At 39.0% G+C, this 25,063-nt stretch overlaps 1 protein-coding gene across 10 annotated transcripts in view; it reads left to right on the top strand.

Annotated features, from left to right (window-relative positions):
• The window catches only part of MAST4 (microtubule associated serine/threonine kinase family member 4), a 313,563-nt gene that overhangs the window by 82,925 nt on the left and 205,575 nt on the right, over nucleotides 1-25,063 (top strand). The window contains exon 1 of one of the 10 annotated variants that reach the window (XM_030004202.1): nucleotides 18,297-18,393. The exons of 8 other annotated variants lie outside the window; for them this stretch is intronic. In XM_030004202.1, coding sequence (XP_029860062.1) covers nucleotides 18,355-18,393 — 39 coding nt within the window. In that variant the 5' untranslated portion in view covers nucleotides 18,297-18,354. Of the gene's footprint in view, nucleotides 1-18,296; nucleotides 18,394-25,063 lie in introns of those variants that run through there. One more of the 10 variants, XM_030004206.2, reaches the window with a different exon arrangement.

Here is a 25,063-nt window from a genome sequence, read left to right as displayed (position 1 = left end):
ATATTTTTCAGGGAACTAAGTATCAACCTGTGTAATTTTATTTTCTAGTTTGTTAGGAGAAACACAGCTTATTGTGAAGGAAGTATTTCGATAATGTATAGTTGAGATTTAAAGGAAAGTAGATGAGTGGCCAGAAATCAATTTAAATCACATCAAAACTGTATATTTTTTTCCTTCTTTTCTGTAATGGGGCTTAAAAATGCATTTATTCTAATTATCTAAATTAACTAAATTTAAAAAGTGCTGTGTTGCTATTCGATTCTCTGTTTCTGTTTGCACAACTATTAGGTGTCATGCTACTAGCAACATTGTGCTTTTGTTTTGGTGTAATGCTTAAACTATAGGAAGAGGAAGATTCAGCAGCATTTTGACAAAAAGTATTTTAAATGGTCATAAAACAATACGCTAATGAAAAATTCAGTGAGCCATGCTTCCTTAAGGGCCTTTCACTTATCACCTGTCGAGTTTTATGGCATATTTGTCTGCCACAGACTTCTTCCTTCCTATCTCTCCACATCTTTTATCCGTGCCTGACTGCAGCTTCTTTCATGCTGGTGCAAAAGCAGGTGAGAGCCTTCTACGCAGGTCGGAGCAGATTGTGCTTGGGGTAGAGATGCAGGTGCCTCAGAATTATATATTTCTTAGCTGGAACTGCCGATCAGACTTGCCTCCTAAGGAGGTGAATGTTACATTGTCACATAGGCAGAGCTCTTCTCAAGCCTCCTTTTGATAATACTTTGCTGTTAGACTTCTGAAAGACTCTGGTCTTTGCTTAATAGGAGCTGTATGTTAGGGGTCACTCCCTCCCCTTTTTTTGGTCTTGGTTCTGTGCTTTGACAGAGTTGAGTTTGGGAGGCCTATTGTTATGTTGTAGTAATGGGAGCTTTTAATTATATCTAGGAAAGAGTTTGATCTTACGTAGAAGAGATTGTATAAAGAATTTCCATATAGCTGTTGACAGTCTGAGTTGAAGTGATTTTAAATGTAATGTCTCACTCATCTGGAAAATTATTAGTCCGTTATGAGTTCCTCTGCTAGGACTGATCATTCTCGCTGGGGTTGATACCCAGCTGATGTGGACCTGACTGTGAGCAGTGATTATGTGCCAGTATAGACAAGAATGACAAGTGAAGAGCTCAAAGATACATACTAGTGTTTAGTGGAATTGCAAATGGGGTATGAAAGACTTACTTTTCCCTTTTTCTGTCAATAATTTGTAAAAACTGCCCTAGATTACTTATTGTGTCGCAGATGTAAATTCTTTCTGTGGAAAATTATAGATTAAGTGAGTTATGGAATATTGATTAAAATGGGCTGCAGGTGTTGCTTTAGATTGAGTTCAATAGCTATGCATGATTCACTCCTGTAATACAGGCAGTTGGACTATAAATTAAAAATAGAGTTTCTGTATAGAACCATTTAAGTGGGTAAAAATGCATATGGGGAACGCTGATTTCAGGAAAATGGGCAGTGTATTGGATTTGTTGGGGGCTTTTAATTCAGAGGTAGCTAAGTGATAGTCTTGTTACTCTTCTACTTCTGGCAGGAGCACATTGAGCTGTCCAGAACAGACAGATTCTGTGGTGGTCACACAGACGATGAGAGTCTGGAGAATATTAATGTGGACTTAGAAACATTAAGAATATAATACAGAATATCTTCAGCACTACATAGAAAGGTGAAGCTGAGGTGTGGAGCAGTTCTGCTTTAGGATGTTCTCGCAGGTCATGTGTTGGTCTGGTCAGTCTCTTCCTCTGCATCGTCAGTGGAGAGCGATACATGCTCCTGGAAGACAATTCGGAGTGTGCGTCTCAGTGCTGATTTTTGCAGAAGTGTAGGGAAACTGCAGTAGAGCTAGCTTAGCTCTCCTTGCCCTGTAGGCTGACAGTCATCTTGCCTGATGTCAGGCATTTATTTCAGGGTAGTATGAATCAGCCCCTGAAAGTGCTTCTTTTCTACTGAAGTGGTTTGGCAGTTAACTTGGAGTTGCTGCCTCATTCAGCATCCAAAGCTTGGGAGTAATTCTCTTATTCTCTCCTAGCCCCACTGCCACTCCACAAGTGTTTACAAATACCATTACTAGTTACTGTTTTGTCTTGTCCATTTCTATTACTGCTAGTAGAATTTTGGGAAAATAGTTCAAAATAAACTGAAATAAAGCCATTTTTGTTAGTATTTCATTGTTATAAGCTGATGTGCTTAAAATTATGATGAGGAGTCTGAAAATGTCTGAGCAATTACTTACCATTTATTGGCAGAAAGATACTTTGTTTCTCAGTGGCATGGATTGAATGAGGTTCCTGATTTTAACTTTTTCTGGATAGCTGCTTAGATAAAAACAGTAGAAACTTGAACATAAGGTGCCTTTATGATACATGATGGTAAATGCGTAGATGAAAGAAATTTGTCCAAATTAATTGGCTAAAACTTCTGTAGATTTGCTTTTTCTTCACCATGGATTAATACCAAACTCCTGTTCTGTTTTTTTGTTTGTGATTTTTAATAAAAAAGTAATCTCCTACTTTAAGGAGCATGAAGTCTTTCATTTTGTTTATCTGTTTCATATAAATTAAAGAAACACAACAAAGACTTCTCACAGTCCAGAGACCTTTTTAAGACAGCATATTTCATGACTACTCAATGGTAACTTGCTCTTTGAAATGCCCACATAATAAAAATACACTGTCAACAAGATCGTCAAATGAAACATGTACATTGTAATACACTTGGCTTTTAAATTCAGTCAAGGCTGATTGTGTAACTTCAGTTTTATGGCAAGTACTGAGCATAGGTTGGCTGTTCTTTTCTGTTGTGGAAGATGGACATTGATGGTGTGAAGTAAAGCAAACTCTGAAAGGCATGTTGTTTCTTCTTGGAAACTTGTAAGATGTCAGTGAAATGACTAAATTTTTACTTGGCTTAATAATGGAACATCTTTGACTACTACTGAATAGTATCTAGTAATGTATCAAAACTGGAAAAAGGGTAAAACTGGCCTTTATGAATGGCTTGTACCCTTCCCTAGTAAGCAGCGAAGGCATGTTTTGTCTAGGTATGACTATAGAAGCATTTGCTACTTTTTAGCATACTCTAACTCTTTAGTTTTTTCAAGATTTACCTCTTGACCCCCCCCCCCCCCCCCCCCCCAACTTTCTCCTCCTCATCAACTGCTAAAATATTGTTGCCTTTCCCAAAACAATGGAAGATTGAATTTGTAAACATCTGTACTTTGGTATGCTTGCGTTTTATTGCCACTTTATCAGTGTTAATTTGTAAGAATGGTCTTATGGAAGCTGGAGGGTGGTAATTATATAAAGTGCTGTTTTATAAGATGGATTGCTGAAAGGAAACAAAATAAGAAATGTTCAGTGTCTATGAAAAGCAGTTTTACTTCAGAAAGGGCTTTGCCTCCTCCTTTCTTTTAAATAGTATAATATTGAAAATGAGTAAGTGTGTCTTTGTTAAATATGCCATTAACTTCAGCTAAATTGACATAATGTTGACAGTTATTATAAGAACTGTTTCAAAACTAATTATGCTAATTAGAATGTAACTACTAGTAATTGCATGTATTCAAACAGCACACCAACACCCTTTGTGTGTTTTATTCCCCAGATGCAAGGCAGCCATTTGTTGCCTGAGAAGCTAGAAAATTATAGCTTAGATAATAAATGATTGCAAACAAATAAAACACATTCTTTAGAAACACTAATTGGTTAGATAAGTGAATGACAGTATCAATTGTGCTTGGGCAAACAACATAATTTAAAAAAAGGCCTTTATTTAAATGTTTTGTTTTAGAATTATAGGGAATTTTTCAAATCATTAGTTGCCTGTATTCAGTTTTATCTAATGAGTATCAGGCATAGCTGAATTTATTTTAAAATAAACTTATTAGAGAGCAAGAGTCTGAAACTTGGGTTGCTTTACATTTTAGCTCTTTCTGTCCAGGAATTTAGGTCTTCGATGCCTAAGATTGTTGGTTGTGTCCATGAGCAGCTGTTTAATAATCTGTAAGTTAATGAGCATGTACGAGGATGGCACTTGTGAGAAACACAAAGAAGATACAATAGAAATTGCCTAAATACCTAATCTTGGGCCTGTCTCTCAAATCTCCCCCAAATAGTTAGCTACATTTCAGAAATACTGAGTCTGAACTGAGGAGATTATTTGAATGCTAAGCCATTGTATAAATTTGAATGCCATGTTCTTGTTTGATTTAAAATCAGTTCAATATCCAAGACTAATAGCTGAGAATCTTTTTAAAATGTAAAGTATTTATTCCTATGAAATGCTACAATTGCCGAGTAATGGTAGCAGGTTTTCCATGCTTTGATTGCTTCTAGCTTTTAAGACTAGAGAGTTGTTCTCCCTTGTGTATTTTATTTCAGTAACTCCTTACCCATGAATATGTATTTGCATTCACATTTCTTTGTCTGTATTTGCCTTCTAACAAATTCTTAATTGCAGTTTTAATTCAGTAGTTAGTTCTAATTTAGTAGTAGAGGGAGGGAAATGAACATCCATCTACATAAGCACTCCTTTATACTCGTACACAGCAAAAGGCTGGAGTAGACCTGGTCTAGAGCCATGAAACTGTTATATTTTCTGACAAACTGATGCAAGAAGTTGATGACTGGGTGCTCTGTTTCACAATATAGATATATCTCTATTTGTCTATATCATTGTTTTTAAAATAGTCATTGCACATTTGGATTGAAGACACATTTGTAGATTCAATTGCTTGACAGAATTCCAGATGTTTGACTACTTTCCTAAATTGTCTGATTAAAATTAATGGTTTTATTAATTTTGATGCTTTTTCTTGCTCGTTCTTGGTGGATGAAATACGGAAGTGGAGATGGCCAGGGTTAACTCTCGTCCCATAGAGAGCTTTCGATTTCTCAGAATTGAGAACACATCTCATGCTTCAGAGTATCATTAGTTAAAGAATAAACAGAAAAGTAGGTAAAAAGAAAAAAATCTCTCATAGAAGACTGACCTAGGTTAAAAAGTCTTGCAAGCATATCCAACTTATCTTCCAAACACACCCACTTTGTGGTGAAGTAGGTCTCCTCCCATCAGCTTCAGTTAGCTTCCAGCTGACAGGATGTGTTTGAGCATATTCTGGAACTGAAAGGAGATGTTACTCTAAGTACTTTGCACAGTTTGTTAGAACTGAATGTAGGTATAATCCTCTTCTGTATCCTATTAATGGTACAAAACCAGTAGAGATCAAATGTGTGTAGGAGCTAGCAATACATCCCTATTTTGCACATCAACACCATGCTCCTATTTTCCAGGCATCCCATATAATGATCTTCCTCCCTCATGAGACACTTTCCCCAAACAGAGAAGAGGCTCACTAGGACCAGTTTCTACTTCTAGATAATGAAGAAGCTAGGGCTGTTAAAATTACCTTACTTAGCCTGTGCTGTCAGCTGAGCATGCCTTATTCTTTTAGGTTTTAATTTGGTCTGCAGAACCTGCACAGTTGAGATCAGTAAGCTAGGTTAAATGTAGTGCTTCATCCCTAGAACTGAAGTTTCTGATGGTATGTTAGTAGTGACTGAATAAGGGCTTATTCTGCTTGTCTGCTGTGATATTTGAGTTCTCTGTGTGTGTGTGTGTGGTGGTAGTGATGGTTATCTTGAAATGTCATCTAGAATTGTGTTGCCAATATCCCTTAAAAAGCAAAAAGTGGAAAAAGTGGAAAGTGTTACAAAAGTGAGGCCATGAACTTTCATGTTCCTAAAATTAGCCACATGAGAAACAAGGGAGTAATGGTGGTTTGGCAATGAACTATACAACCAGAAGAAATTGATGTGTAGTCATTTATAGTGTTTAAAGTTTAGATGCCTTTCTGGGAATACAACCTTTCTCAGCTTGTTGTTGGACTTTGCTTAGAGGATAACTGAATAAAATGTTATAATCTGTGATTAACAAGGGATAAGACTCAGGAATATAGTGATGGGCTTTTCTGGCCTTAGATCAAAAGCTTCTGCAATCCCTTAAAGGATTTATACGGGTGGAAATGGGAGGGGGATAAAGAGGGTAAAAAGGACATGGAAAGCAGGAAGCGAAGAGACTGGAAAAATGTCTGGCACAGGGAGGGATTTAGGAACATTTAGCTATAATGCTGGCTCCTGGACCCCATCACAAAAAGCAGGAGAAAACTGACTACTGTGATTTCATTGTCTAGTCAGTTAACATGTTAATTCAAACACTGATTCATCTACAGTTTTTAACATTTAATGAGAAAATATTTAATAACAAGTTGCAAGGAAGTTCTCCTTTGCTTGAGGAGTGTGTGTTGATGTACAAATCTGCTGTTGATGGTCTGATTTCTACTCTTGGAAGTATATGATAAAATTTTAAACTAATGTCACTCAGCTCTGACTTTAAAATAGATGAGATAAAGTAGCCATGGGGGAATATCATTATAAGTGTAGAAAAATCATTGTCTACACTTCTTCTGTCTACATTCAGGATCTGAAGGCACAGTAAGAGGTGTTGATAACCTCAAAGTGAGTGCTCCCTGTGTTGCCTAGGTGGGTAGCAGTAATGTTAGGGTGTCACTTGGAGTTCTTATGGGGCAGTTACAACCTCTCTGACTGTTCTTAGCAGTCTTAGGAATTTGGTACCTATGCATAATTAGGATGATTAATTAAAAAAAAATGCTGTAGAGGATAAGATCCTGCTCCACTGATCTGAATTTTAATAGTGAAACTATATATTGTCAAGAAACTTAATCTTGAGCATTGTAGAAATATTCTTCCTGATGCAGCTTAAGAGTAATTATCACTGTAGAAAACTTGATTTCTGCTGTGGCAGTTTCAATCAACAGAAATGCAAATACTGAAACTCTTTGAACTTCCTAGTGAAGTTTGGCCTAAAATGGTGGACTTTGCTTGGAAGCTGATGAAGTATATTCCTTTCTGCTCAGTTTTTTGCTGTGGGGCAGTATCCTTATGTTAAGAGATAACTAGATAGGGAACGTTTTAAAATTGATGAAGTAACATTTTTGTTTTCCTCTCAGTATGTCAACATGTTCTCATGCCTATGGTACTTGCAAAGTGATTGTAATATAGCAGAGGATGGAAGCAGACAGTGTGGGAACAATAACACTCATCCCTCAAGCTGAAGTAGTCCCATGGTTTTGATGATGGCTATAACTCTCAAAATAAAGAAACTCAAACTGAGTTGAATGACACGGCTGACTTAGAGGCGCTGGAGTGGGGAGGGGAAATGTAGTTTATCCAGATCCCTCTGGTGGGAATGGGAATTTCTCCTCTTTGATTTTTCTTAATTCCAAACAAGCAAAAGTGTATAGCAGGGATTTTTCTGCAGGCATTTTTCAATTTGAGAACATACTGCAGAGCCTATTTTGTGTTGGATGATGCACTGCTACCTCTAATCTCTTATGTTTCTAGGTTTAAAAGCAGATGCAGTATTACTGACTTAAAACTTTAAGTGGGTTGACTGCCACAGTTTAGCCTTGGAACATGCTTCTGGGTATTTGTACCTCTGGGTTTTAGTCAGACTTTTTTGTACATTCATGTGGAACCAGATGCCCTGTTGTAAATTGTGCTTGTGTCCTGTGAAAGCAGGTGGGAATGTGGACTTTGATATTTTTAACCTTACATTACCTGTTAATATTCCTGCAAGCTCTCCCTTGGGCTGAGGTAACAGCTATTTAAATTGTTCTGACTTCACTGGTGAGATGCAGTCACCATGTTTGTTCCACTCTTCTGTACACTGTCACAGTGGACTGATGATTTTTAGCAACTCTGTTTTAATCTCAGAAAAGCTAGAAAACGTTCTACTTGCTTTTTTCTTTTATCACAATATGCCCTATTGTGGAGCAGATGTCTATATCAAGTTCCATCATACTTTTAGTAAAGCAATAGTACAGTAAGATCATTGCATCTATTAAGAATTGTCTTTCATCATGTAGAGATTAAGAAACCTAGGTAAGGGCTCAAGTTGACCTAGTATCAGTTGAGTAAAAGATGCAATAATCAGCAGGAGATTGGTTAACTGCTACTCTCTCATGAATACATTTAACCTCTTGATCATTGCTGAGTATCTGCAATTACGTGGTGCGGTGGAAGATACTCAGTATGTGGTCAGTTAAATCCAGAAATGATGATTGACTTTGTAATGCACCGAATAACTTGATAGTAATATACACTTGGCTGATCACGGATTTCTAATTCTCTGTATTAGGTTATCTATTCGAAAAAGGATGAAAGTTGGTAGTAAGAAACAAAATTGAATTATGACATTGTCTGTTGCAAACAAGGGAGAAAAGAGAGTGAGCTCAAATTAACTAAGAAAACTAACCTACAACTAAAGTGGAGTTGGATCTTAGTGTGTTTCATTGATTTTGTGGCCAGTAAAAGCATATCCTGACCAAACTTCCCTAGCATGATGCTCCTTTTCCAGAAACCTCTAACTGTGAATAAATGTTTCTTGGTATGCTTGTTATACGTGCTGGTCTTGCCAACCATGGGACAACTTAAAACTAGTGATCAGTAGGAGAGCATTCCCTTTTATTCCAAACTTCTGTAGTTTGTCTGGTTTGTGATGGATCTTAGGTCCATGGAGAGTCAAGACTTCAGCAAGGTGAACTACCTTCTGAATTAATTTGAATGGTGAAACACTTAAATACTGCTCTCTAACGAAGGAGGGTGCTCATGTGAAGAAAGATGACCATGTAGTGGGAAGTGTTGAAACGTATACTGGAAGGAACAGCCAAAACACATTAAGAACAATTATACATCTTTAAGGGAACGTACATTAATGTTATCTCATTGAGAAAATACTGCAAATGTTGAGATTAAATGCTTCTAAAAAGGAAAATGGGGCATCAAAATAAAGGAGACTAGGTGCATCATTGTTCAGAGTGATTTAAAAACAAAACAATAATTTGAATCCTTCCAGAATTTAGTAATTGTGGTTGGAATACAGCTTGCCTATTACTGTTTTCACATAAGAACCAAACTTCTAAGTATCTAGGAGGGATTATTCAGAATGTAATTGTTATTGTTTTACCATGAGAATTTTTTAAGAATTTGCTTCCTTTTCCATATACATATATATACATATACATATTCCATATATTCTAAAATACTCTGTTGAGCTGATTGTTAGAAAATGCCTCAACTCAGAGGATTCTTTTTATTTGTTCTCTGAAAACATATGTGGAACTGCAAACTTTCAGATTTAAAATGGCATAACTCCTGTATGTTTGTTGTTTGGCATTCCTTGGGGAAATACTGAGACAAGTAGTTCAGCAGCTTTTTTAAAAAGGAAGAACATTTTGGTATGTATGTAATTTCTCAGTTCTTGTTGAAAAGAGGTCCATGAGAGAAACAGACTGTACTTATGATGTGCCTGTGCTTTCAGAAATAAATTTCTTTAATGCTATTGTATAATTATGGAAAACTTGGAAAATCGGAGGGCTTGCTGTCTTGGTTGGATTTGTGATTTATCTATGCTTTTTGCTGCAGTGAGAAACACAGTATTTGATGCAAAAGGCAGAATCACTGAAGTTGAAATGTCTGTTGTAACCAATGTGCTCATATATGTTCTGTCATGGAAAGGGAGGTTGTTTACTTATTGAAAAATTATTTGAAAAACAAATTTCCTTCTGCAACGATTTTTTTTTGTTTCTCGTATTTTCATGACTGATTTATTACCTTTCTAAGCCCTCTGAATGGCTAAAACAGAAATGGGGTGGTGCAAGTAGAATTTTGTCCGGCAGGTGGCATGAAAACCCAGTGTGTACCTACGCTGTCCATGAAATGTGCATCCTTTTCTCATGGCTATTCTTACTTGAGTAATTGAGACAGTTGGCAAGGTATATGTGCGTTAGTATGAAAAAGCAGTTTATTTTCGAGAACCTTAAGATATAATCAGAAACCCAATAGTATTTTCTTTTTTTCAAGAAACAGCCATAGTCAACTGTACTTTTTTGTGTAAGAAATTGTTTCACCCCTACACTGACCTGTGGCTTGCCACTTTTGTAGATTTATCAGCTCTAGAAGAAGAGAATTAGAGTTTTGCTAAGGAATCTTGAACTTCTCCCTGCTCATGATGTGTATTCTTAGTAATATACAGTGGCTCAGAAGAATAGTAAAATCTCTCTTAACACACTGCTGGACCTAGTAGCTGGAGTGCTCTCCTGGATACACAGCAGACCAGCCTGGCTCATCTGAACATGTTTTTTGTGTAGTGTGGTGAAGGGGAACACAAATTGAAGAGCACTCTTATCAATCCATGCAGTGTATATTGCCTGAAAGTCTTTACTTCTGAAATATGAAAGATGTGTAAAAGGAGCAATGTGTTTTGCTTTGTGTGCAGAGGTAGGATTGTAATACTGAAGGGGGGATATAGGAAAATACTGCTAAGAGCTCGCAATTTTGTTGTCAGGCCAGCAATGCCTTCTCCGTGCTGTAGCTGGGGACTTGTAGGAAGCAATGCCTTGAAAATATTTGGCTGGTGAAGCATGTCTGTTTTCTTTTCCTGAGGGGTACTGGTTATCATGTTGAATCCTGAAAAGGAGCTGTTAGTTTCACATGGAGCATTTATTCCATACTTTTCCTAAGCCCTTGAAAGGGAGATTAGGCAAACGTAGACAGGGGCATAAATGGCTATGTAGATGAAATACTGTGAAATACTTTTACAGTTTAAATATTTAAAATGTGTTGTTTACAGTGTATAAAATTGTATATGAATTATTATGCCTTATTAGTAGTGACAATGTTACGGATGTTACCTGCTTCTGTTAAATGAATTAGTTTCTCAGAATTGCAATGTATGTTAATAATTATTAATGAATTGTCTTTATTGTTCTCATAATTTTAAACAAGGCACCTTTAGCTCCTAACACTCTAAAATGGGACAATTGCTTTCCCTGTTCCCTGAAGTAATGTACAAGTTCATATGATACCACAGCATAGCTTCTATGGGTAAATGAGATCTTGGAAAATAAATCAGGAAAACCAAGTGGTGGATTCGCATTATCCCGTTCAGATAGTTTGTGATAAAGCTGGCCTATATTTCCTCACCGACTGAATATCTTAAACATGCTTTCCCGTTAATATTGAAACAAACGAGCCTTCCTGTGGTTGTACAAGAGGAAATTCTTGCTTTATATATTGTAGAGCTATAGTTGTGTCCACTACAGCTGTCCCTTATCTCAGTCACAGTGTAAGCGCGGGTCTGTTGGTTTTGGCTGCTAATTTTGATGAAACGTCTCTCTTCCAACACTGTAGCCGATTTCAGTGACACTTCACACAGCAGCAGAGCTTCAGAACTTGAAGGAACAAGAGGCAGATGGATAGTGTGTTTCCATAGCCTTTTTTCCTCGGAAAACATTAAATGCATTGCATTAAAGAAAACTCTTGGGGAATGGAACAGTAGGTAGTAATACTGTAAGTTTCTGATTTATGTAAGATGGCTAGGTGTTGATCTGTATAAAATTCTTTAAATATTATCTTTGTTTTGATTCATTTCCACAGTGATTTTTCAAACTGATGTATGAAATATGTGCACATCTTCCAGCTCCCAATATCATACATGGCTTTGGTTTTCATGCTTTTGTAACTTCACTTGACGATGATCTGGTATCCGTTATGATTTCTAATGAAATCCCTTTGTTCCACAGCATTGCAGAGTGACAGTATGGAAGGTTTTGTGTGGATATATATGTACAGGAGGGTTGAAAAGGTTTGGGTGATATAGTTGTTTTTACAGAATTTGTGGGGGTTTTTTTTGTGTGTGTGTGTGGAATAGACAAAAATGTAGTCTGTCTGTGTAGGGTGTTTCAAATTCAGTGTAAAACATTGTGGGTAAATTCTTTAGGAACTGAAACTATTTTCAGAATACTATAGAACAGAAATGTGATCTTTGTGTTACGATTTCTTACTCATCTGCAGAGTATGATTACTTTGATGTGCCACGTAAAGGTGGCTCAATTTCTCTTATGACCATTCAGAAAGATAACCTTGGGCTCCTTTGTGGAATTGTAATGTCACCTTCCCTTTACAGTTTATGCTATAATCTATCCTTAGAAGTAACTTCAAAAGGCTTCAATATACAGTTTTTGTGTTTGAAAACTTTGAGACCCATGGTGTGTCTTGAGAAGAAATAATCAAAGTGGGATCCACCTCTGGGAGATGGTGAAAGACGTTGCCAGAATTCGATGCACGTTTCATTCATAGTGGATAGGAAGCTATACTGCCATAGGCTCTGAAAGGCTTTAGAGAGTTGGCTCTGAACTATCATTGCTAGAACACCTGATGATATTCTGGGTTTGCAAGTCACCATGGTTGCATGGATGAAATAAATCTTCTTTGTGATCAAGAACATACATGTGACAAAGATTTTTGTTTGAGATGAGCTTTCTGTTTGTCTGTGTGTTTTCTGTTTAGTTTTAAACCTGGTGTTTGCCTTTAGATTGCAAGGAGAGACACTATTTCCTTGGATGGTGAGCAGGTTATAATGGATACTACTGAATGTGTTTCTTGGAGCTGCAGTCTACTACTTGCAGCACCAAATACCCCTGTAGAGTAAAAATGTGCAGTGAGGAAGATGAACTATTGGGCCACTGAAGCTTGGATATTAGAAATCTCTGCTACTTTTATGTGAGCCTTTGCATTTGTGGTGAGACAGGAACACTGTATTTTGAATGGTCCATCATTGCTATGCATTGTATAAACTGTGTTAAGAATCTGCTAGGATGTTTGTGCTTCAATCTGAGATCAGATTAAAAGTCTTCCGCTAAGAAGACAAGCTCATTGAACTTGAAGGCTCTAGGTAGATTTGAACTTGATGCAGCCTTGGGATTTCAGTTTTAAAATAAAAAGCTTTTTTGCCATATGCCAGTATGGTTCACACTCTGATGTTTCAGTTTTCCTTTTGTTAAATTCTGTAGCTAGCCTTGTGCAGTTCTCCTTTGCAACTTTTTTAACATGCTCGTATTTTGCCTGATGAGGTTAAGATGTTGCACTGAGAAACCTGAAAACAGGAGGTATGGAAATGTATGCAAAGTAAATGTTTAAGAGGCATTTCTGAGTTACAAAAATCATCTTGTTTAAGCTTTTTCATTCTAGAATCCAAAGCTGTCTTAAAAGGTATGAAAACTTTGAAATTTGAAACAATGATAAGCTAGGACTGTGCAGCATTGCTGAGAGAAACAGCAGTCTGTTATGTAAACTGCAACTCAGTCTTCTAGGACAGTAACCCTTAACACCCACTAAGGCAGCTTAGCTGGTAGCTGCTGTTTGGCAAAAGTAAACCAACAAAAAAGTATGTGTTGTCAATTGTTTGGCTTTTTTGGTGGTGTAGTAACATAGTTGCTGCCTGGGAGTCGGTGGGATACCAGTTAAAAGGAATATAAATTTCTTTACTCTGACTTGGTCTCCTGTTTAATGCTGTAATTGTTTTTTTGGGGGGGGAGGGGGGGTGGGGTGGGGTGGGTGTGTATGTGAAGGGAGAACCGTATTTTTCTCCCACCTTTCTTCAGTGCTGAATTTCAGTAATAACTTTTCTAAAAGCTATCTCCTCTATCTTCTTTTTCTATTAGTTGTGTATTAGCCTTATCCAGCATCATGTGTTGCCACAATTCTGCTGGCAGGAGACCTATAGAAATTGGAAGCTCGTTCTTAAAGTTTGAACTTGAATGATTAGAATGATAAAATAGTAATTGTGGATTGAGTCACGGTGATGTGAAGACAACAATATATGGAAAAGACGTGGATGAAGATCTTTAACTCAGCTACGGAGGTTAGGTCTGGTTTGATGCATGAATTTTAGCGTTTGTTTTTGTGCTGCATGCACACTCGTGGTTGGCAAGGTAACTTGCACTGCTTCTGTTTGACATGTTCACATATGCAAAAGCAGTGTTTGCATGAGTTTGTTTCAAAACCATTTTAACTACAACATTGAACAGGGCACACTCTGGTATGCTCTAATTGTTTCTCTCTTCTCTGATGTGCTTAGAGAAAGGCTGCATAGGAATTAGTGTTAAACACTTTCATATTTTTCCATTCCTGTACCTGTAAAACCAGGTATCTGTAGTTATAGTGTGTCGACTTACCTGGACTTCTGAAACTATGGCACTTTTAAAATATTTTAATTTTTCTACTAACAGTCACTTTTGAATAGCTTATCAGTAGACAAAAATACAATGAAAAGCTCCCTTTTTACCAGGGCTGGAGAAAACCAGTTCCTCTTCTTTTGGATTGCAAGTTAACAGAATGTAAGGCAATTAGTGCATTGCTTGTTCTGTAAGCATTAGATTTTTCACACTTGGGAAGAAAAAAAATTATTTTAAAAACTCAGTGATGGTGATTTGATGCTGTAGAGTATTTAAGGTATAGGAAATAGCCCTGACACAGATAGATTTAGAGGGCAGAGTACAAGTGAGTTGTTCCATGGTGCACAATAAATCTGCTTTGTCATATGCTGCCACCATGTGTAGTATGGAAGTGGCAGCCACACATAGGAGATATGTGTATGCATAAAATTAAACTAAATCTGCATTGTAAAACTGTAGTTATATATTCATATATATTTTCATATGCTCAGGTTTTATCTTTTAATTGGGTGATTTCAGTAATCAGTAATTTCTAAATTCTCTTAGTTCTGTCAGTCAATATTCTTTTCTAAGTGAAGTGATATGAGTAATGCAAAATAACCCCAGTTGAATGAGGAAATAAACTTTTTGAATTTGTGTAATTGTCCTGAAAACTATCTGCTACCATGTTTCTTTTCAGCTTTAAATAAACATGTACTTAGGGGTATGTATCTAAATCTGAAACATCCTTCACATTTAATCAGGTCAAATGCTGCATTTATAGGGGAGAAATATTTTGGAAAATGTTGAGGTTATTTATCGTCTTTCTTAAAATAATTTTGCGTTCCCTGATGGGGAAAAAAATGAAGTTTCCTTCTTCATATTCTGTATACATGTGCTATTTTGTGGTGTGTGTACAACCGAAGTGTGCCTTTCTGCTACAAGTGATGTCAAGGTATCTGTGAGGCAGTTTGCTGTATTTCATATGTATATAAGAGTAGTATTGTTAAAGTGTGCCAAAGAGCATGTTTATACTTCATGATTTTCCTTCCTTTCCTTCCTTTTTTCAATACCAAGATCTTGTCTGCCATGATTTTGATAGTTAATATTACTGAAATAATAAGCTGAGAAGTCATGAAAGCCTCCAGACAAAAATAGCAGGCTTTATGCTATTTTAAACACATAGATGCACATTTGGTAATACCTAAAAAGATTCATAGATTGGGAGAAGATTCAATTGATGCTTGCCTCATTAGTTGCAAACCTCTGCCTTTCAATACCTTCTGATATGCCTTTATAAATTGCAGCTTAAGCTTAGGAAAATGCCACTTTTAGGATTGGCAGTGAATACACTTTTCACTGAAAGGTAGTTCTGTACTTTTCTACTTGGGATTAATCTCATTTTCCACTGGAAGGCAGTCTTCTCTTTGTTTCATTCTCCTGCCTTCCAGTATTATTTAGGTAGCTGTGCCAATGATCTTTAGCTTCTTGTGAAACAAAGTAATACTTGTACGCTGTTTGTCTGTAGTTGGAAAGTTTCTTCATGCAGGTGACATCTTTGCTTAGCCTGCTTGTAATTCTTTATGTAAACTGTCCTTGTACACAACTGTAACTTCTGTGATACTTGAGGTGGTTTGTTAGGTTGCGGACCTTTTGCATCTGTGCCTGTCGGTGATACATTACTTGGTGGTATGACTTCTTTTTGCTGTTGTTGTTCAAGTAATGAATTCATAGAATTTTTCATGTCTTAGACCTCTCAGCTAGATGGGATAGAACACTTTTAATTCATACATCTATGCTAGTTGGATATGCTAGAATGATTGTTGGAACAAAACCAACTACACTTCAGTATTATTTTAAAGGAACTGATAAATTGTGTGTTGGGAGGTTTTGTATTTCAGTGATTAAAATAAAACTTGTGTAAATATGTATTTAGATTAGGTATATAAATGCAAACAGCCTTGCAGCTGAAACCTGTGGTGTGTCATGAGAGACGAAATGGTAAGGTTTTGCCTCTCACCCTTGAAATCTGACAATCTTTGGCTATTGCCTCAAATTCATTTTTGCTGTCCTCGCTGGAGGCATAACAGCAGCATTTAAATTGCGATTCATTTGCCTGTTTCTTCTTTGGAAACAGAGAAATATAGAAAAGGTAGGATGTGAGGGCACATAGATGTGACTGAGCAGCAGAAAGTTTTGAAGTGTTAACAAAGAAGAAAGAAAAGATGACATTTTGAAATGGAAACGGGAAAAGAGGAGTTTGGGAGGAACCCAAAGGAGATACCTGTATATCCTTCATGTAACTCCATTTTCCCTTTGTTTCACAGAGGTGAGGGATCTAGTCACTTTTAAGTTTGATTCTGTAAAGTGAAAAAATTTTCCCCAGGTTCAGCATGCTGTTTGAAGAGACGTTATACTTCAAAAATAAATTAATTCAGGAGAATTGAGTAGCCTTTGTAACAGAGGTCAGACTTGACAGTCACAATGCTTCCTTAAGGCCTATGAATCTATAAATCTATCAGTGTGTTTGATTTTTCTTGTCTCCCTCCTGTGGAACTGGACTTTTGGTCAGTACAAGCTTCTTATTTCTTTCTGAACTGAAATACAGCTCTGATCCTGTAACTGAAATTGGTAATGGCTAAGTTTAAGCCATTGACCTGGTGCTATGGATGCATTTGAAGCTGGAGACCTGGAGAGACAAGGGGAAACTTGTCCAGTTAATGTCGCTGGGTAACACTGATAAAAATTGACTGTTTTTAAAAATAATATAGTTGGAGGTCTCAGAGAAATGTAGCTTAGCGGGAGTGCTGAAATTTCCTTTTTCTTTTACTGTAAAAAGTGTAAACCAATAATGTTAATGCATTTCAGTCATATGAAGAATAGCGGTGTGGGGAGCGGGGGGGGGGGGGGCAAGTACAGCAGCCTTTTCTTCCTCTTTTCTTCAGATAAGCTGTTACTGCTCAGCGTTATCCTTTCAGTAATCCTTCATTTTTTGTTCTAAATGCTTTTGCCCCTAGCAGGTTTTACTACTATGGAATGTACATGGACCACTTCTCAAAATGATGCAATCTGACAGGAAATCAATATTTTTTATTTTTTTTTATACTAGATTTGAGGGTGTGACTGTCATAATCCTCATCTTAGACTGTTAATGGGTGAATAGCTAATAGTGTGATGACAGCTTTGGGAAGGAAAAAAAAAAATCAATAATTTGTTTAACCAGCAGCTTAGCTGATAAGAAAAGTCCATACCTTTTTCCTGCTTAGCATCTGTGCTTCCAGACGTAACCTTTTCAGATTCAGCACCTAGTTTTTGTCGGAGGGGAGTTTTCCTTGCTTCAGTCCCGTCAGCTGAGCTGATGCGAGGCGCCTGGGCGACGTGGCCAAGGTGGCAGCCTGACCTGCTGGCTGCGGTTCTCTGCACCCCCGAGGCAGCCTGTCCTCTCTCCGCGGTTTCTCCGCTGGGTCAGATGGGAAGTCCTGTTAGGGGTCACTTCTTGTTAAGTGCTGTTACCCTGTGTTACTACAGTCGCATTTTGGAAGTAAAGGAAAACTTGCTGTTCGTCTCTTGCCTGCCTTGAATCGAACGAAGATGAGGCGGAGCGAGGTAAACAAGCTCAAACAGACACTGAAATTACTTACACGCGACGGGAACGCTCTTTTCTGACTGCGTCTCCTAAAGCCGTGCGTTCACGCTCCACCTCATGACTGCGTTTAAGCGATTTTTCCCGCGGCGTGTTTTGATCCGGTGCGAGTAGCGCCGTGAGTGACACCGGCCCGCGACGCGATGCTCCGGGGCGGGCTGGCTGGCAGCCTGGCGGTGCCGGTGAGCGGGCCGGGCCCGGCGGCGGGGGCGGCGCGCTCCGTCCTTTTCCCCTCGGGGACGGGGCCGCACCTGGCTGCGGCACGGGGGGACCGGCGGACCCGCCCCGGCCGAGGCGAGGCGGGGCTGGGGCACCTCGGCCTCACGTGGCGCGCGGTGCCGGGCCGGGGCGGGGGGCGGCGCCGCGGCGGACCCGGCCGGTGCCCTCGTGTCCCCCGCCCCGGCTCGGGCCCCGTGCGCGCGCGGGCGCGCGCGCCGCTGCCCCGCCGGCGCGCGCCGAAGTTGCCGGGGTGCACAACTCGCGCGGTCACGTGCCCCGGCGGCGCCAATCGGCGCAGCCGTGATGTCAGCGTTCAGCAGCTGCGGGGATGCGGAGCGGCGCGCGGGGTCCGGGCAGTCCGGCATGGCCAGGCGCCGCAGCGGCGTGAGGGCGGCGGAGCGGCGCCATGGACGAGCCGGGCATCCTGCGGAGACGGGGTCTGCAGGTAGGGGCGGGCGGGCGGGCGGTGCCGGCGGGGGGCGGCCCCCGCCTACCCTCAGTTTCGAAGTTGCCCTCACCTGCCGTGAGGCGTGCCGGCGGGCCCGGCGGTGGGGGGGACGGGACGACACGACATACCTGTGGGCGGCAGGGGCGCGGCGTCGTCCGGGCTACGGAACGGCGCGACCGTTGGCCCCAACGGGCAGGCGGCCGCTGAGGAGTTCTGCGCTGCGCCGGGCGCTTCCCGGCGAGCTGGCGAGGCAGGAGCGGCGGTGGCGGTGCGGGCGTGTGCTCCCCGTTAGCAGTGCTCTGAGGATCGGGAATAGACGGCCATTACCGGGGGGAGAAAGTTTCGCCTGCTTACGGCTTTCTGGGCGTTTGCGGCACACTTTGTACGGCGGCGAGGCGGGAGCGTTGCAGTTTTCAGTCAGCTTTTGGCTGACTTTTCCGCTGGCGTTCGTAAACTCAAGAAAATGACGTATCCCAAATGGAGTGTGGGCTATGGCAAAATGTTGGTACCGTATGTGGTCTAAACTCAAGACTCGAGCTGCGTACTCTTCTTGGATAACGTATTAAACGCTCCAATAACTATTTCTTTTTTTGGCGGAAGGCGTATTAATAAAGAGCGCGTGATAAAAATCGAGCATAGGGTGTAGTTACTTTTCCACAATTTCACCAAAATGGAGCACCACCTCAAACTACATCATTCAGGCCCATTGTTTAGAAAGCCACTTTGCTCAAGTCGCCCTCAGCGATGAATGTACTTCCTTTCTTTTGTTTTCCTTTACATCCGCAATGTTTCAATGGGAGGAGGGTGAAGAGGAAAGCCTCCTTATATTTGGGATCGTTATTCTTAAGTAATGTAAAGCTGCTTATAGTGTTTAAAATGCACTGAACTTGCACAGTTGTGAACTTTTCAGAAAGATGCCTTTTCTGATCAGTGCTCTCAACTTGGTGCTGATCAGGTGTGACTGTTTCTATTAGACGGATGAAAATAAGTAGGATCTGTAGCTGGGCTTGTTACGTAGCATAGAGAGGTCCTAAAAACTCTCTGGGGCCTCTTAGTCTTTTAAGAATCTGTTAGCTTTTCTTTAATTTTTTGTGTGATAGCATTTGCCTGTAGAAAGTGAGTAACTTTTATAAACAGATTCTGAGATTTTATCTAGTCCTTAAATCCTAAATCTTTTCTATTAATTGATTGTAAAGTGGGAAAGAGAATCTCTGCTGCAGCTTGGGACTGCTGATGACAGCTTTTAAAGGAGAGGATTTAAAAGTTTTGAGAGGTAGATCTTCACAGTGAAACCGGATTTCCTCCTGCTAAACCTGCTGTAATCCATTGAGTCGTGTAAACCGGATTTCTGCCTTTCAACAAGAATTGAACAGCAGTCCGTTCTGATTAAGGGATAGCACAAACCTTAATGTGAAAGCCTATTGTTGAGTTCTGTAAATGTTATTTTTGATGGATTTTTGTTTGTTTGTTTGTTTGTTTTATGTTCTGTAACTTTAACAAAGTGATTTTGAATGAATACCAAGCATATTTGACAGAATACTTGCTTGCTCCTGCATATGCTTACATGGTCACTTGAGAGTATTGGAAGCTATGTAGTGAATAATTGCAGTACCAGAAAGACCAATTCACACTTGCAGTGCAAGCAGTAATAAATTGTTTTTAGAGAGGTGTACCTCATGACTGTCATTAGAATCTGGTCCTAGGGTGGAGAAAAGTAGCCAATGGTCAAAGTTGTTCAGGTTGACATGCTATCGTCTAGAGAAAGATGGAGGCGGAGAAATCCTATTTACACTCAAGTTGTATTCATTAGACGCTTAACTGAATCTATCTTCATATTGTCCTCTCACTCCCCTTACGTTGTTCTATTGCTCTGTTTTTATCTTCATCTGTTGTCTGTGCAACTAGCCTAGAGGCTAGTATGATGAATTCGTGAGCTGGAAGGCAGATGATATGGCATGTGACAAGGAGTGTAGCCCCTGTTTAATTCTTGTTAGTAAATACCGATTAGATGAAGTCTCCATGTTGTCTGCTTGGCTGACATTTGCTTTTTATGGTACATCCCTAAGTAATGAGTTGGTTATTATACAGTAGTAGTATATATTCTTACCATTAAAAAAAACTTAAATAATTCTCCTGCCATTATGTTGTTCTATGGGAGCAATCCATATATCTTTTGTCCCCTCTTCTCTTTCATATGTAATTGATACTTTCCTTTAAAGTCTATTGAGAATATTCTGAAAGGGATTTTAAAAAAAAAAAAGAAAAAGAAAAAGGAAAGGTTCTGGGTTAAGACTGTCCTGAAATACCCATGATCTTTAATGAAAGGTCAGCTAACTTCACTTCATATCACTGTCAGTTCTTCTGGCTAGAGGTACAAATGATAGAAGCAGGTAAATCTGCTTCAAAGCTGTGTGCCTTCTTAGGTGACGGTGCATTTAAATTAAACCAGTCATATAAAAAGAAACAGCACATGCTTAAATTAAAAGCCAAATTGGTGCAAGTGCTGGTTTTTTTTTTTTGTGTGTTTGTACACAATTTGCTTCAAAGCTTGATTTACAGGACACACAAACCATTTCCTTTTAGACGGGAACCTGATGTATTTGTGTTTAATACCATGCACCATCATGCTGTGTTTAAAAAAGGCCAGGAAGCAGCTTGAATTGAAAATCAAAATATAAGCCCTAAGTAAATACGTAGACTTGCATAAATCTTGTTTTGGGTTGATATGTGGAAGGTTTTTCTGGTCCTCAGGCTTCTAAGAGAGAAACCGAGCCTTTAATTTGTGGCATCCTGAATACATACACATATTTCATCTTACTACTACCTCTTCCTTTATGTCCAGTTGCTTATATTGATTGTATTCATAGAAAAATAAAATCTTTGGAATCTGTAGTATGTACTCCTTTTCGGTGAGCAGATTCTGAAGCTTTAATTACAAAGAACACTTCTTATTTGTAAGAAACATCAGGAGAAAATTGACAATTTCTTTCAACTTCTGAAAATGACAAGTATAATTTAGTGTTGATTGAAATAGGTATCTTCTTGAGAATAAGTTAAAAAAAAATGAAAACAGCTAACTACTTCCGTGTTCTTCATCACAGTTATTGATTGCATTCTACTGACAGCCTATGTTTCATCTTTCTTCCATGAATTTGTCTAGGAGGTGTTCATCTGAGCAGTGTGTTTTATACTGCCTTAAACCTTAAAGACTCCAAACCCATGTAATGGTGGATACAGGTAACATGTATTTCCTTCAATCTCTAAGAATGATATGGGAATGTGGGAGAAATCTTACTGCCAGATGCAGCCAGCTTCAGTCACGCTTTCAGAGCTGATGAAGCTTTCTCTTTGTCGAACAGATGCTTTGGGCCTTCCCTTTTCCTTTTGGTAATTTCAGTTCTGCCTCGAAGTGGCTTGTAAGCACTGTCTTGTAAATCTTGGGGTAATTACATGAGCTTCTTTGGACTTGCAGAGGAATTGACCAATGGCAGAGAAATCAGCTATATGTGAAACCTCCCAAATGTCAAAGAAAATGCTGTGTTTATTTTCTTGTCTCTAGGTATATTTTTTTGTAAATGCTGGAAAATTTTCATGGGGATCTAAGGCTTCTTTAAATTTGGAATGCCGGCATTGCATTAAGTTTGCTGAGATATGATTATAGCCAACATGGAAAATTCCAAGTGAAAATTGTCTAATACTGTACTTCATGCATTGATTTGAGGGGGTGTGAGGTAAAAAGAATTTAATCTCAAAATTTTGACTTATTGCTGTAGAAATGGAACCAGGCAGTGTAAATGAAAATGTGGTGTAAATGGAGTGTTGCGATTTTGGCAGAACTGAGGAGTCAGTTTATACCAATTCTAGATATTTCTAGAAAAGGTGGTGAGGGGCGGCATAGTCATTACGTAGCCTTGACTACTCCTTTCCTCCACCTCCAGTACAGGAAAATTGTTGGCTTTTGAAGGCAAACATTTTGAAATCTGGTACATAAAGTGTCCAAACCAGATTTTTCCAGGTCCTTGCTTATTAGCTCACCTAAAAATGCGTTCTGAGAAATCGGACAGAAAGGAAATAATTTCAGAGGAAAAATGACCTTATTTATGGCTCCTAAACAGGTGCCATTTCTCTGGAGTAGGAGGTTTCATGAAAATAATTCTTTCTGAAATACTGAAAATTGATGTGTGAAGTAGGAGTGTCAGCTGGGAAGCCACACTCTATAGGAAAGGAAAGGAAATAGGGAGGCTGTAACTGTGTCTTCTGTGGATGCAGTTCATGCTTGGGAATGTGTTCTTGGGGTGGTTTGCTGAGGAAAAAATGATGATAAAAGCTGGAGAATATTAATTAGACTTGGCCTCCGTTGCAAACTGAGGGGAAAGGGTGGAAAAGTTGGTCTTACAGATGAAGTTCTTGAAAGGTTCTTAATTTTCACTGACTTGAGTGCTGTGTTCAACGGTGTTCTCCCTCCCACTAGGCAAGAGGGACCTGATCCATTTTCTCTGCTGGTGTTTCTGTACTGGTCGCAATCGATTTCCAGTATGGAGTTCAACTTCACAGTTGCGTAGCTGTGAATCAGGTCTGAGATGTATATCTGCCTCTTGGTGAGTGTGTGGAAGAAAAAGTCTGTAGAGGGCATGGAACCAGAGAAGAATTAATAGAAAAATCTCTACAGTTTGCAGTTTCCAGTAGATTCAGATTAATCAACTGAGATGAAGATGGGATATATTGTCTTCTTCCGGTGTTGTGTGGGAATAGCTTTGTGACTGCATGCTCTATTCATCCTCTGCTTAGTAGTTGTGCCCAGTCCTGTCTGATAAATTATTTCTTCAGGGGCTCTATCTGCACAGTAATGCTCAGAACTACTTAAGTTGTGACACTTGCTCTTTCATTTTATGAGGTGTTTGCATGAGCAGCATACATAGATGTAAAATGTAAAAAAACCACCCCAATTTTGTATGTTCTTGGTAAATTATTAAATTTTTTCCTGATAGAGCTATGTCTGTTTTTAAGTCATTCTAGACAGTATGATAGGAGACAGGGCATTTTAAATCTATTTTTGTTGTAGGGGGAGGGATGTGCAGGTTAGAATAGATGTTTTCTTTGCTTAAATAGTGATAGGCAGTGAAAGCTGCCTTTATAAAGCAAAGGACCAGCCTTCTGAGAGAAGGGAGAGACACTGATCTGAAGAACACTTTTCCTCTCCTCATTAGTTGTCACCTCTGCAAGCCTAACAGAGTGTACAATCTCTTGATAAGTTAATTCACCTCTCTTTTCCAGGCATTCATGCATTGTTACATGTTTGTCAGGTCCTCTAAAAGGCTTTGTGTCAGACATATTTTGTTATTATTAGAGCTGTGAAAGCTTTTTCTGAAAGGGTTAACCTTTTCTTCTGTCTTTGCTTCTTTTGGTGTTGTGGTCACTTTATTTCAGAGTCTAAAATCAAAATGAAGGAAAAAATAAAGGCTTCTGCTGCATTCAGAGCTAAAATATTTGGCATGGGGCCAAACTTGGTGTCTGTAGCCCATATTGCAGTTCTTACTAATGCCTTCTGATAATTGCAGTAACATTTCTTGATAATGTCTACAATTTGTCACAAAGCTGACTGACTCTTTTGTGTTAGGTTTGGAAGGCAAAGCGTAAACTTAACGTTCCTTATGTCAAATCCTTGGTGAGCTCAGTGGTGGAATCCATAATAATTTGAACTGAGCTTGCTTGTGTTCTAAGAGTCATAAAGAAAACCAGCTTTGGAGTCCTCTGTGCACTCGCTAGCTCCTGTTTCTGAGTCACTTGGCTTATCCCCAAAATCTGTTTAAGGTTTTTTTTTTGGGGTGGTTTTTTTTTTTGCCTGCTTAGTTAGTAATAGTAGGAATAATGGCTGCATGAAGGGTAGTAACTTCCGATTGAAACAGGTTTGTTGGTTTGGTTTTGTTTTGTTCCCCCCCCCCCCCATTCCATGTGTAGTTCTTGGTTTGACAAATGGTTTTATTAGCATTGGTTTTTACTCACTTTGTCACAACTAATGAAACTAGTAGTTTTCCATGTTTCTGCAATTTTTCAGAAGGTGCTTCATTCAAATTTGATGCAGTTTTGACTGTGATGCTGCTTCATGTGTCATGTTTAGCATAATGATTTGAGGTTTGTTTTCACCTGCTGAAACACTACATTTGCTTTAAAAGTCTTAAGTTTTCCATTTCTTAATTTAGGGGTTTTATCAAAATTGCCCACAGACTTTGAGATGCTATTAATTCCTTTTCCTATTAGAGTAAATCAATAAACTTTTTTGCTTATAGCAGTGCCAATTATCCATCTGAGCATTAAAATTACATAAAAATCCATAAATGATTGTTATGATCAAAAAGGAAAACACTCACACCTGCAATTTCATAATTTTTAAAAATTTTGTCTTCTTGGCTTTAGTTTTTCCCCTTTACATGTAGCACTAACTTCTTCTGTGACCCTAACTCTGTTCTTTGTAGGATCCTTGCTTCATCTGATGTAAATCAGAACAACGTTGTTTCCTGTCAGCCACTCATGTCCTCTGTAATCTTACTCAATTACTTGTTCTCACTTTCTACTGTTGTGTTCCTCTTGGATTCCCCCTGCCTCTTCATTCAAGTCCCCCTTGATTTTAGTTCTCAAGTTTAGCACTCCACAGTGACATGCAGCAACT

Source organism: Aquila chrysaetos, chromosome Z (genome assembly GCF_900496995.4).
Source record: "Aquila chrysaetos chrysaetos chromosome Z, bAquChr1.4, whole genome shotgun sequence".
NCBI classification, from domain to species: domain Eukaryota; kingdom Metazoa; phylum Chordata; class Aves; order Accipitriformes; family Accipitridae; genus Aquila; species Aquila chrysaetos.
The sequence above is the reverse complement of the archived record's forward strand: the minus strand, read 5'-3'. Positions and strand labels throughout refer to the sequence as shown.